General features: G+C 41.5%; 1 protein-coding gene and 1 pseudogene across 1 annotated transcript in view; one reads left to right on the top strand and one right to left on the bottom strand.

Annotated features, from left to right (window-relative positions):
• Positions 1-14190, top strand: part of UNC79 (unc-79 homolog, NALCN channel complex subunit) — a 213917-nt gene that overhangs the window by 133145 nt on the left and 66582 nt on the right. The window contains exons 31-34 of the mRNA XM_047080178.1: positions 1399-1515; positions 4306-4389; positions 8935-9037; positions 11282-11422. Of these exons, the coding sequence (XP_046936134.1) occupies positions 1399-1515; positions 4306-4389; positions 8935-9037; positions 11282-11422 (445 nt within the window). The remainder of the gene's footprint in view (positions 1-1398; positions 1516-4305; positions 4390-8934; positions 9038-11281; positions 11423-14190) is intronic.
• On the bottom strand, positions 7143-7998 carry LOC124512551 (60S ribosomal protein L6-like; annotated as a pseudogene).

The following is a 14190-nucleotide window of genomic DNA, read 5'->3' as shown; positions in this document are numbered from 1 at the left end:
CATGCTAATTTTTAAATTGGTTAAGCCTTCTAGAAGATTTCTGCTTTTGTATTTTACCTGAAGCTGCACCATTTCCAGTGAGTCATAACATTGTAAATTCCACCAGTCAACAAGAATCAGAGATTTCCCATGTTGGTGAATTTAGCTGACATGGATTCCAGGACACAAGAATTCCCATCACACCCCTCTCTCTGGATCAGTTTGCTAGATGATCCTTCTGTAGCTAACCATGCCGTGACTACCATGAATCAAACAGCATGCTAATTACATTCAAAATGTTATAATTGATTTCACATCTCACCAAGTTGCCGTCTTGGTATGGTGATTGTGAAGCCTGGGTATAACATTTAAAGCTTTCCAGGGGCCATCCACTCATCCCGGTTTCTACCATCCCCTCCTAGGGCCTGCAGTTCAGAACTTCGGTTTCTGAAATTGTCCTCATAAGAGAGTGAATAACCACATGCTCTCAAATGTCCAGGAGTTTGGGATCATGTAGAAAAGGCACATCACTGATTCTCTGCTTTTCTCACTGGGCTGGTGGCAGAGACCGATGGGGACACTGACAGAGGAATAGGAGGGTAGGAGGCAAGTTGCTTTTTCACTCAACAGTCTACTGGAAGAAGTGTTTTTTCATTGTTTTTCTGGTTTGGAAATGCTCATAACTTGACATTTCTTTGGTGGGGCATTTGTCAATGCTTAAATCGCAGGATAAAAATATTACCATTATTTTCTAAAACAAAGATGTGTACTGGAATACACCTGTGGAATGTGATTCGATTCACATTTCCCAAACAGTAGGCAGAGGCTCACACAGAGATTGAAACAGCATTGACTTTGGAGTCAACATGTTTTGATTTTATGACCACCCCATTTGCTACTTGGTTCCCAAGTAACATAATTTCATTTGCTTCAATTTCCCTCTCTAAAAATTGGGGTTGATATGTGTCATTTTAGTCCAAAACATACATGTATACACATATATATGGGCACCTTACGGGGATATAATGGAGCCTTAAACTATGGACGCACAGGCTCCATTTTAAAAGAAGTTAAGCTTTAAATTCAAAGTAGTATTATATGCCTTAAATCCTTTCTGGAACAAGGCAGAGTGTACAAATGAAAAAGTAAATGAAAGTAACCACATTGTTGCAACTGTAGGTATTCTACAGACTACAGATAAATGCTCATAGGCACTGTTTCTTTCTTTACTGAGGGAAGAAAGGCACCGGGAATAGCAATGTGCCTTAGTTTTTGCCTCGGACAAGAGCATACAATTTGCTGAACAATTACAAGTCGCCAATAAAGATTCAATTAAGATTCTATATGGATTTGTAGAGCCTTTGTGTGCTGTGAAAATTTATGCCCCCTAGTAATGATGTCCTAATTTCCTCCATATAGCTCAGTATAGGCAGATGAAAAGGGGATCCCTGGGAGCTCTAACAATGAGCCAGTTAATGAAGCGACAGCTGGAGCATCAGTCTAGCGCCCCCCATAACATCAGCAACTGGGACACTGGTGGGTCAAGCCTTTTCTTCTTGTTTTACCTCTCAGATCAGCTAATGCCACTTTCTGTGTGTCCCCTCTGCTCTCTCGTGTTAAGGAGTAGATGTTTCTCTTGTGTTTTGTGGTTCAAATAATTTTTTTCTTTTAAACCTACGGTAATGAATAAATAAGTCCATTTAAACTTTCCCAGTTCTCTAGAGCCACCTGTCTGTCCGTTTAGGCTGGTCCAACTCTTTCTCCTCTAAGACCCAGATTCCAGATATTAGGTTACCTATCTGGGGGTTAAACGATGTAAATGCCTATAGAAGGGAGTGGAATTATGATTTTATAATGCGGATTAACAAACAGAAACACCAGTTTACCAATATTCTCTATGTTGTAAAGTACCCCAAATAAGGGAATATTAGCACTAATACTGATACTAACAACATAGCTTAGCGATGTCATGATCCGCCGGTAGGTTTGGGAATATGAGCTCTGTACTTCAGTCGGCAGGGCCACCAGGTTGGACACCCTCATGCTTCTATAGTGGCGTTGCATCTAACCTCAATTTTAAAGTAAGAATTGGCTGCCATGACATGTCTATTTTAAACATGATCACTCTGCATTTTCTAAACTTTGTTACCACGTTCCAAGCTCGGGTACTACTTGCAAGCCTGCTCTTTTGAGTGCCTGCCTTTCGTGTTTCTCTTTTCTAATCACAGGGGCCATTTGAGTTACAAGATGACATATGTGAAAGCACTTTGCAACGTGCATGCACTATGAAAGTGATACAGTTTATTACAGTGGTATGCTCTGGGGACCAACACCTGTACCAGACTATTTTCGTGTCTTGGTTTAGTACTTTCTGGCCATAGTTATATGAGATTATTATTTTAATATCCTTCCTTATGGCCGAGAATTATCATGTCTACAAAACCAAAATATTGACATACTGTCATTTTTTCAAAACTATAATCATCACATACATTTTATCTTATCTCCCCCACCCCCATCCATTGTTTTTTTCCGAAAAGGAGAGCTAGATAAATTAGGCCCCCACACCATACCCAAGCCTACATTTAACCAATAGTTGCAACTCTCCTGGCCTTTATAAGGGTTCTTAACATTTTAAAGGTTTCTTGTTTTATCTTCTTTTTGGTGGTAAGTGGTAGTGAAAAATGTAATGGCCCAAAGCCAACAGGCAAGAGAGACAAGGAGAAAGATAGGATAATCAGCCTTGACAGTTGACTGGGTCTAGGTGGAGTCTTTCTGTCCACACCAGAGAGGACTGTGTTTCTTTATTTATTAACTTTGAGAGTGAGGTGGGGGTGGTGGAAGGGCAGAGAGAGGGAGAGAGAGAGGGAATCCCACAGTGCAGAGCCCAATGTGGGGCTTGAACTCATGAACCGTGAGATCATGACCTGAGCCAAAATCCAGACTCAGACACTTAACTGACTGAGCCTCCCAGGTGCCCCTCTGTTTCTCCCTCTACTGAGATGAAACTATGTGATTAATTGAGAATGGAAGCATTTGTTTGGTTAGTTCTCTGATAATTTAATGCCTCCCCCACCCCCCACTTTTGGTAGGTTGAGCTGGGGCTCTGAAGATTATTTTACCATGCTTCTGTTTTCTGTAGCAAGTACCTCAGTCTAAGCTAACCATTCCAGATTCAGACTACAACTGCAACCTAGTTTGATTGACTTAGTAGAGTTATAAAAAGGCAAAAAGATCTCAATGTCATACCCAAATTTTAATTTTAGAAAATCTACATGATGCCAAATAACCCACTTAACTGAATATTTCACATTCAGCCAAACTTCAGCCTTGTTCACATCACTCTGGCTTCTCACTTAATACTCACCATTGACATGCTGCCTGAATTTCTTTCACCCATTTTCCTGGGCTTGTTCTCCATTCTCCAAGTTGGTTCTCTAGCCACCAAGTCCCACTGGAGCGTCATCTCAATACGCCTGTTTTTATTAGTGCCACAAAAAGTTTTCCCCGCATCTAAGACCACGGGAGAATCGATGAATGTAGAGTTCGGTATTAGGTGGTGTGCCACTTTATACTACACGTGTCGACTCAGTGACTCACTGGTCCCCAGAGGAACAAGTCTAATCACGTAGACACTGCGAAAGGCAGTCTAAAACCTGGGTCATGATTGATTCACCTCAGCATGCACCTGCTTGCTCGTTGAATACCTGCCTTTTCTCCATCCGTGCACATCCGATGGTTGCTTCTTTGTCTCATCTTTCATAGGAAACAAGTGTTCCAGAAGCACCACTCCTCCATTTCTTCGCCTGTTCCCTTCTTCCTGTTCCCCAGCCCTCAGTGAAACATCTGCCATGTCCTTGCTACCAGTTCCACATGTTTTCTGTATGACTTTTCTGGCCATTGCCTCAAATGATCACTTATATATTTACTGAGTTGCATAATACATTTATTTCATGGCTGTGACATTAGCCTTTCAGTTGGTTTTTTTTTTTTTTTCATTTCATATCAAGAGATGATAGTATCTGAGCTTTCTTGGTGAGGAGGTAGAAAATCTGCACTTTTGGGGGGCAGTTTTAGATGCTCTCCTGCTTTTAATTGCACTTCATATACCTGAATGAAAGGTTTGTAGTGAAAGCCCAGACAACCCTCCCCTAACATCTAGGATGTTTCCTGTAAATATCAATAATCAACAATAACAATGACAAAAAACAAAAAAACAAAAACAAAAACAAAAACGGCCCCAAGAAATTATTTGTTAAATTCTCTGTATTGTGAGTCGTGATAAATTGACCACACTGAAGACTGAAATGTTCTATTTATCCACAGAACAGATACAGCCCGGGAAACGCCAATGCAATGTGCCGATGTGCCTAAACCCTGACCTGGAGGGACAACCATTGAGAATGAGAGGTTAGTTGAGCTGTGGAATCTCAGACTGGATGAGCTGGAAGACATTGTGTATGTCAATCACCCGGTCCCCCAGTGGGGGCTGAAAGCTCTTTTCAGAAGCTCCAGGGAGTGGATACACCCTTTGCTAAAATACCTCCAGGGGCTGGGAATGCATGGCACCTCATCTTTGACCATTATCGACAGAAAGTTCTTCCTTAGGGTGACTTTCTAACCGTTGGGGCCACACAAAACAAGTCTAGTCCCTCACATAATTTTTCAGACATTTGAAAAGAGCATGCATTGCGTATTCCCTCAGTCTTCTCTAGAACACTGTCCCTGGGTCTTTTGGTATTCCTCTTAATACATGTCAGGTGTCTGTATTGTTGTGTAACTTCTCTGAACATGGTCTAGCTTATCTGTGTTCATTCTAGAATGCTGAGATCAGAGATGAATAGCTTCTTTGAAATCTGAAATTGGAAATTGCACCAAATACACACTGGGCTTTATGCTGCTCATAGGAGGAAGCTGAAGATAAATCTGTGCCAAGATCATCAGAATATGTATTTTCAAAATTCATCTCATGGCTAGTTAATCATTACTTTCGTTCTTTTTCAATTCATAAAGCAAGGTTCACCATCATTTGTAAAAAACAAAACAAAACAAAACAAATAAACAAATGAACTATGACCACATCTCTTAGCTAGCTCCTTAAATCAAGCAGACTTATTATTTAGGACCATATCACTCAGAACCATACCATTCTTCTAATTTTCCTTAGGAACGAGGAGACATTTATCTTTGGCTTTTGCTAATATTCATTGGGCAATGAGTAGCAGTTTTAGCCCCTGTATGCGGTGAGACCCTTCTCACTTACGGGCCTAGGAAAAGCTTTTATGAACAGAAGTCAGGATGGTCAAACAACTCTGGTGCTTATCCATGGTCCAGTGACCAAGTTAGTAGCAGCAAAAACGGAATGAGGTCATGGGAACAAAGACAGAAAGTGAGTCTCTTTCACAGTAAACTGAAGAAGTCCATTGATGTAGCTAAGGGACTGATGGGTACATGTGTGCTTTGAGACAAACCAACACCTTTATAATATCCCCTATCTCTAAGATTCCCAAAGGGGCTTTGGTCAAAATCTCCAGCTTTGGGTTTGGTCTTTGGAGGAAGTCTTCTCTTTATTCAAGTCTCTGAGAACCTTCTAGTTCTGTTCCCAGTTCCATATAGAGTGCACTTTGGGTATTCAGTAAGGGAACCATAGTGGTACTATCCAGAAGTATTGCCCACAACTGGGGGATAATGGGATTGCATTTAATATTACAGACTTAGTTGTAACTCAGCTCTAACAAAAAGTAGCTGAGGTCTTATAGCTTCCTTTTATGGTTCCCACCTTCTTTTTATACATTAGTCTGCTCCCATATTATTAGCAATATTCAGAAATCCATTGATTCAGCTAATGTTGCCTTATGGGAGCCAGCACCCAATATCTTTTATAGATGACTGCCATAAATATTGCATGACATATTTTGTGTTGTCACGTGAATAAGCAACTTCACAATGCTATTCTCAAAAACACTAAAAATGCTATTGTCTTGGCATTTGTGTTGGGTAATAATTGGCTTGAAACCACCCACATGACTTTGATTCCATCCCTTTTCTTGATTTGAATTGTGATTTCTATTTAATAGTAATTGGTAATAATCTTCTGAAAGCCTTGACTCAAGAGGTTTTTTTTTCCTTTCTTTTTTTTTTTTTATTATGAAATTTATTGTCAAGTTCGTTTCCATACAACACCCAGTGCTCATCCCAACAGGTGCCCTCCTCAATACCCATCACCCACCCACCCCTCCCTCCCACCCCCCATAAACCCTCAGTTTGTTCTCAGTTTTTAGGAGTCTCTTATGTTTTGGCTCCCTCCCTCTCTAACCATTTTGTTTTCTTCCCCTCCCCCATGGTCTTCTGTTCAATTTCTCATTCCTAGTAAAACTGTGTATATATCACCATCTGGTGGGCTGAATTTTTCTACTTTTAGCACAGGCATTTTGGCATCTGGTAGGCATGGCTGTCAATGTCTAAGAAATGTGGAATATTGGACTTCAGCCTTCTGTGTTTTGGTTACTTGAAGTGACTTTGTGCTGTTTACCTTAGTGTTTAATGATCAATCATGCCACCTTTTATCTTGACCCAGTTCTTGCCTTTTCTATTATCCATCAGTTTATAGTTATGCTACAATCATAAATACTGTTGCTTCAACTCAAAGCACCATCTTGATGAGAACAACTGGAGATCCTTTTTAATGATACACTTGGGTACAGGTAGGAACGAATGTTACTCAGAAATAGCTGTTAAATATCATAGTAAAATTAGATGCCCGTGAGGGACATTTGGAAGTGACATAAAGATGCTTTTAGATACTTTCCTTTGCTGTTTGGGTCTACAGGGCCTCCTGCTTCTCATAAACACACTTTGTAGCCTTTGACCAGGTAAGGGAGTCTGTACAGTGTGGAAGCATCTTGATTCTTCAAAGGCTACAATGCCCTTTTTCTTTTTCTCCCTCATATTGAAATACATTGCCTACTTCACTAGGTCTCTAAAATTTTTACGTTATTTCTTTTCAAAACCAGTTCCCTGAATCATTATTTTTCTCCTATTTATGGGAAGATCGTACAATTTTGTTTTGTTTTTCAGCACTGAATTACCAATTCTTGATGAGAAACCGTTTATTTATTTTTTGTAAATGGATCAGTTATTTAATTAGGTTCTTTGTAAGAAATTTAGAACACCGATTTGTGAGGATAAACTCCATTTATGAAAGAAAACACAGAAACACAGACTGGAGGTAGCCCTAAAACTGAGGAACAGCTTTGGTTTTTGGCAGAATTTGCAAGTCCGCAGCTTTCTGGGTCAACCTGGCGCTGCCCTGTAACCTTGTATTTCTCTTCCTCCGTGTCGAAGATCTCCCCTTCCTGGTGTTGGGTTTATGCAGCTTCTTCTTGAAGTAAGCTTCAGTGAAACGTTTTGGAATTTTCACACTGCTGACACCAATTTTGGTGGAGGTGGTGATGACAAATTTCTGGTATGTTCCATGCAGAGGAACTTTGATGGAGGGCCAGAGGTCCAGTCACAAATACCAAGTCACTGCTCAGTTGCTTCAGGAAAACCACCCTCTTCCTCTGTGGTGTCCACTGAGGATGATCAAGAAGGTATCAGGAGTGACTCTAGCTCACAGTTTCCTCATGTACTAACTGAAAGGGGTTTTGCTGTGGCTTGACAGCTTTTGAGGCACATCTTCAGTAGGATAATACCTAAGCATTTTGTGAAGTTTAACCACTCGGGTACCACGATTCTTGTCACCACTGACTGGTTTTGTAACAACAGCAAGAGCCTTCTCATTCTTTTTCTTTTCAACCCTAGACTTAGTTGCTGAATACTTCCTTTTGTATGTGGTATTTCTGGAATACATAGCTGATCAGGAATATCTTCCAACTCCTCTGACTAGGACAGGGCTTCCCCTTCTTTGGCGTTTTAGTCTTGCCACCTAGCCCTTCTTAACCTTGCCACCAGCATCAGCCTCCTTGCTTCAGGTTTCTTCTTCTTAGTATCTGGCTTCTCAGCTTTTGCATCCGCCATCTTACAGGACGGGAAAGAAGAGAAATAGATTCTTTAATGGCCCTTGAGATTTTCTGCATTCTTTGCTGTCTGAAAAACTCTTGAGTCCCAGTTATCAGTCTGCAGAACGTGACGTTATCCTGGATTGTTCCTTTGAGATTCTTCTTGGAGTGCCTCGTTTCCACTGTTCCTGGAGAATCAGTCCAGCACTGGTGGTTTCCTTAATAGAGAATGGTCAGCTGGCTCTTTAGATGTACTTATCACTAGAGCATGTTGCCAAGATTCCTGCCTTAGATTTCTTTGAAGGCATCAAAACCCAAAGTTTTAAACTCTGGTATTTATTAGCTGAAGTCACTGGATGATTCCTTCAAAACACTTGATATTTCACTCATAAATATTTCAGTTTGAAAAATGAAATCTTTTGCTTCAGGGCTTATGATACTAATTTCCAAAGTAGAAAGCTGTTCTGATATTTGATAGCTCAAACACCTCCCCTTACTTAAGTAGAGTTCTGGGATCTTATTCTCTTCTGAAATTGGCAGCATTTTAGGGTTGGTACACATTTGTAATTCGGGAAATGTAGGATCATAAGGACATCTTCCCTTTATGCCTAGAAAATAAGGGCTGTAACTCATTTGAGGGTGCCCTTGAATAGATTTCCCCCTTTTTCCACTTTTGTCTTCGTCCCCTGTTGGTACACCTGAGCTCTTTCTGATGTTCTCCAAGTCAGAAGGCAAAGGGAGAGCTAGGAGTCTAGCTCTTGAAATCCTACAAACAGAAACAAATCGCAGTCTTTCTTGAATTCATTTTACCTTTGAGGGTTTACCACAATGCAGTGTTGCTGATCATGTCACATCCCATGTGATCTTGGGAAGATTTCTAAGAGGAGGATGGGGCTTTTCCTGGCCCCCAGAAACAGACCTTTATTCACCAGGTGTCTCATTGCTGCTCACCCAGGCGCCACGAAATCCAGCCTGCTGTCAGCACCCAGCATCGTCAGTATGTTTGTGCCGGCACCCGAAGAATTCACGGACGAGCAGCCGACGGTGATGACAGACAAGTAAGCTCACACAGTCATTCCACTCCCCGTGTTTACAGAGTCTGATAGTTCGCTCACCATGGTTGTGAGAAAGCACCAGAGGAGTCATGCAGTGCTTTAAGTCATAATGTGTTCTTCAACTGGCCATAGCCACAAGTGTTCATATGCACTTGTTGTTTTAGAAACGTAGTCTCATTGCACGGACAGCATCTGTTTCTGCCAGGGCACGTTCCTTTTCAGTCCGGACAAAAATGCAAATAATATCCACTTACTGATTATTAGAAGGTTCAGATTGTTAGGATCGGACTCAGTTTGAGACTTGATTTTTATTCCCATCCTGCCAGCAGTATCCTTTCTCTGAATCCCAAACTAGTAAGGTCACCTCTCAGTTTGTCGGCCTTCAATATCCCCAGATTTCTTCTGGGATAAAGTGCAAATGCCTTTGATCATAATAAAGGCCCTTTAGATTGTGAAGGTACGGCCTTACCACTCCTCACCGGGAGCTCTTTCCCCAGCCCCTTCCCCTTCTCCAGAGCATGCCTGATGTGTTCTCCCGTCTGTGATTACATAGGTGCCCTTCTCTCTGGACTTTCTGTGCCTGGTGAACAACTATTCATGCCTCAGGACCCAGCTAAAGGCAAAGTGTCCCTGACTGCACAAGGCAGAATCCATCATACCATTGTCCTGATCTCCATAGTATTTACTACATCTCTCTATTCTACCGCTTACCACATTGTATTTTGATTATTTAGTTGCTTATACACATGGGTTCTTTAATTGAGTAGGAGTCCCTTAGGGGCCTGGGACTCTTTCTTCTGTATTTTATACTCTAAGCTCCCTATACCTTGCCTGGCACACAGGTGCCTGTTCAGTGAGTATGGTAAAGAATAAGACTTGCAGGATTCCAAGTTTGGTGGCATGTCAGGTAGCTTGGGATAAAGGGAGGAAGAGTGTGTGTTGTCAGGGGCCGGCGTGAAGATCCGTGCAGCTGGCCACAGCCAGCGGTCATTACTGAAGAAGTGAAGGTGTCCACCATGAAGAGCTGCCTTGGAATGTCCATGTGGGGAGCACCTCGCTGCGTGAGGAGGGCTCTTCTTGGCTCCTCCTTCGGTACAATGTCCCCATTTGTGTACTCCTCCATGTCCCAATCTTTGTGTGCACTCCGTTTCTCTTCTTTCTCAGTTCCAAATGTGAATCCTCTATTTTCAAAAAGGTCCGTTTGCCAGGGACTTCATGATTTAATTTTTTTTTTTTACATTTATTTATTTTTGAGAGACAGAGTGAGACAGAGCGTGGGTGGAGGAGGGGCAGAGAGAGAAGGAGATACAGAATCTGAAGCAGGCCCCAGGCTCTGAGCTGTCAGCACAGAGCCCGACGCAGGGCTCAAACTCACAAACCGTGGGATCATGACCTGAGCCAAAGTTGGACACTTAACTGACTGAGCCACCCAGGCGCCTCCAGGGACTTCATATATATAGTTTGCATTTAGGAAGTTCCTAAATAAGTTTGTGCTAGTGATTGCGCTCTAGTTCACTCGCTCTTCCCAGGAGGCTTTTCCCTTCACTTTGTAAAGCTGACTAGCTGCGGCTGAATAGAAGGGCTGTGGCTTTGGTTGAGATGAACTAAATTGAACCTACATTAGACACTACAAAGAGCAATAAGTTGGAAGGCACGTAGGAGCAGGGGCCATTGTGTTTTTACACACTACACTGAGTAGGCGTGGGGAGCTCGTAAGGCTGATCTGAGTGGTAGAGAAGAGACTATGATCCAGACTCCCCAGGTTTTCTAGAGTGTTCTCTTGGCTTAACCCCCCTATCTTGCCTCCACAAATGGGACATTTTTCAAGCTGACAGCTTAGGAAAGCTTCCATTTGTGCCTAAGGCATTTTTCTTTTCAACAAATGAAAAAAATATCTAGTTACTGACTATCTCTAGCAATAACTTTACATGCACGAAATCCCTCAACCAGAAGCTCCAAACTGTTATTCTGATTGGCACTCACTGTGGGCCAGATGCTTGTGAGTTGAATCTTTTCAGTGATTTAAAGAACCTTCCTGATTTCCGCCGTGTGTGCTATTTCTGTGTCTACAGTGAGGGTGGCATTGGAGTCTACTATTGATTATGAGAGTGGGACCGCATTAAATAGCAGACTTTCGGGGACTTTGGGGACTTCTCCAAGACTCACCAGAAATGGCTGTATATACTTTGTTATGTCTTGGAAACATTGCCGGCTTTTGTGGACAGCGTTCCTCTGTTTTCTTTGCAGATGCCATGACTGTGGGGCCATTCTTGAAGAATATGACGAGGAAACCCTTGGGCTGGCCATTGTGGTCCTTTCCACATTCATTCACCTAAGCCCAGACTTGGCAGCCCCGCTGTTGCTGGATATAATGCAGTCTGTGGGAAGGTGAACATCACTTGTGTTTTCGGTGGGGGGGAAGAGGCCTTATTCAGTCTACAGCTTGAAATAAAAACGATCAATTCAGAAGCAAAACATTCAGTAACCTTATAGGTGTTTGATATTTGTGGGATCAATGCAGATTAATTTTAAAAACTGAATGGACCAAACTTTTGATTGAATGCCCTAGCTGTGTTGGTCATGAGTCACAATGTCACTGTGTCAGGATAAAGCTAGAGGAAACTGCACTAAGAAAAGTCTAATATTTGTTGCCCTCAATGACTGCATAGGCTGGTGTGCAGAATAGTACTCAGAATTGTGCACAGTTCATGGTTAAACAGTTTACAAGTTTGAGATATTCTTATTAGATATTCTTTAGATATTATTATTTGTAAGATTTAGATATTATTATCTTTCTTTACCTATTTTAAGATGAGTTCTCAAGGCACTTTGAAATCTTGGAGCATTGTCACATGAGGGGAAGTTGGGAGTGTAGTTTCACACTTCTGACTCAGAAAAGGGAAGGATGCACATATTTTGGGCTGAAAGCCCCACTGAAGGGAGATTAAACTTAATCTACTTTGAGAATGTTCATGTTAAGAAAACTCCACTTAGTGGATAGGACTTTTGAAGAAAAGTGACGTGCTTCATGGATATAAGTGAAGTTCACATTCAGTAACAAATTGTAGTCCTAGCATGCACAGCTTATCAGAGAGGACCGGATTAAATTCTGCACGAATGTATTAAGTTTCTGGTGTGTGCTGGCACAAAGCCAGGTGCTTCAGGCTGTGGGCATTAGACCCAGCCCTTGCCCTGAAGCCTTTTATGGCTTAGTTGTTGAAGAGCTCAGTGATGTACGGAATAACTGAGGAGCCATACAAGATAGGATGTGATTAAGAGCTGTAACGAGTGGTGCACGTAGTAAGTGCTATAGAAGTTCAGGATGGAAACAATTTCTTAGGGAAGGTCTCTATGGAGGAGGTAGGGAAAAACCAGGATTCTGCAAATTCCTGGTATTCGAGGCAGGGAAAGAACATAAATTGTAATGGAGCTAAAAGTTGGTCTTTTTTTTCTTTTTAAGAAGAAATGCTGATTTCAAATGAAAGACAAACAGGAAAGCATTAAAAAAAAACCCTCAACCCTTAACATTCCTTCCCCAGATTTTTCCGTAGTGTCCTTAGGAAGTATATATCCTTAGGAGATGGTATAACTATTGTGCCTCTGATACCTAGAAATAACCAGTGTGCAGTGATGAACAGTGGGTGATAGATAGATAAGAAAAGATGAGTTAATCTCATTTACGTCCTTGATTTTAACCTAATCATAGCAATTATGGAACAAATGTACCAGCTGTGGAATTGAGAGTTTTTATTTATGCAAGGTCATGGTTCTTACCATCAGTACTTTTCAGATGTAGGTCAGATAGCATTATTGGTCTGATCTGTTATCATCTCCTTGAAATAGCTGGTCTAAGTTGTAATTGATATATAGAGGGGTTTTATTTCATTTTTGTTTAACATAAATGAGAATAAACCATGTTCAAGCATTGCCAGCTGCTGGATGTAAAGATGTGAGCTTTGAAGGTAAGTGAAGGAAAAACAGTAGCAGATATATTTTTACCTGCTCACATATACATGTATTTAAATCTCTACCTCCTTTGGGTAGACTAGCAGGAGACGCGGTGCGGGGGCGGGGGGGGGGGGGATCACTTAAAGCAGCTGCCACAGTCCTTAGCAACCTAAGCCTGATCTCCAAACCTACCAGGAAATGGATTCAGTCGTCACCTGATTCAGGGCTTCCTTGCATGCCTTAATTCCAGATGAGGTAATGTGGATTTACGAACACTTAGTTTATTTGTGTTAGTCCCACAGGAACTATTCCCAGGGTGTTCTAAGAGTATGTATAGTAAGCTCAGCATTTATCACCCAAGGCTGTCTGTGATTCTGTAGCTGGCTCTCTACTTAGCTCCCCCTTAAAATTTACCCACCCCCCTTTTTTTAGATATAGCCATCAAGATTGCATTTGCTGCACCCTTAATGACTGTTTATTTCATTTGCCAGCGCTTATTGATTCGTTGTAGTGTCATTAAGCAAAGCAACGGGGAGCTGTGTCTTGTGTTAGGGGTTGCTAGACCCTCCTCTCCAGATGCATTCTTGCCTGGGCGCTCTCTTGTGGTCTTAAATACATCAACTCTTTAGCATCTCCTCATTTGTTTCTTCAATGTCTTACTGATGAAGACACGTTTTTCTAAACCCACCAATTTAGTGGGCTTAGATATTCTCTTTCTTACTATGCATATAGAAGATCTCCATGTGTATGAACCATATAATGACAAAAAATTACGTTATATATTGATTACTTAATACATTTCTCTTCTCAATATGTCATTGAGTTGATTAATGACAGATTAGTTGACAGAGACCCCTATTGCCTGTTTTACTCTCTTAGAGAGGCTTTTATAGTTTGTGGTTAGTATGTGGTTACGTTTCAGAGGTGGAACACAAAGAAATGAATTTTGAGTTAATATGTAAAGAGACAGACTGGGTCAAATGCTGTCCTGATTATCTGTCTAACCTGGCTGTAAAGGCCAATTTGTAGATTGGCCGGGTGATATATTAAACCAAATTTAACTCTGTGCATCTCCGTGGAAACATCTGATTTGGTGCAGAAAGCGGGTCTCAGGAACTGGGCTAAGCTGAACCCGGGAGACTGACCACCACGTGGCTCTGTCCATAAGCAAGGAAATTGCCAACAGTTTTTCTTGTCTCCCCATCTGA

This window comes from Lynx rufus, unplaced genomic scaffold, assembly GCF_022079265.1.
Source record: "Lynx rufus isolate CCGP_SWC_20201006 ecotype Redwood Valley unplaced genomic scaffold, mLynRuf1.p SCAF_17, whole genome shotgun sequence".
In the NCBI taxonomy this organism is placed as follows: domain Eukaryota; kingdom Metazoa; phylum Chordata; class Mammalia; order Carnivora; family Felidae; genus Lynx; species Lynx rufus.
This window is presented reverse-complemented; position numbering and strand designations above follow the sequence as displayed.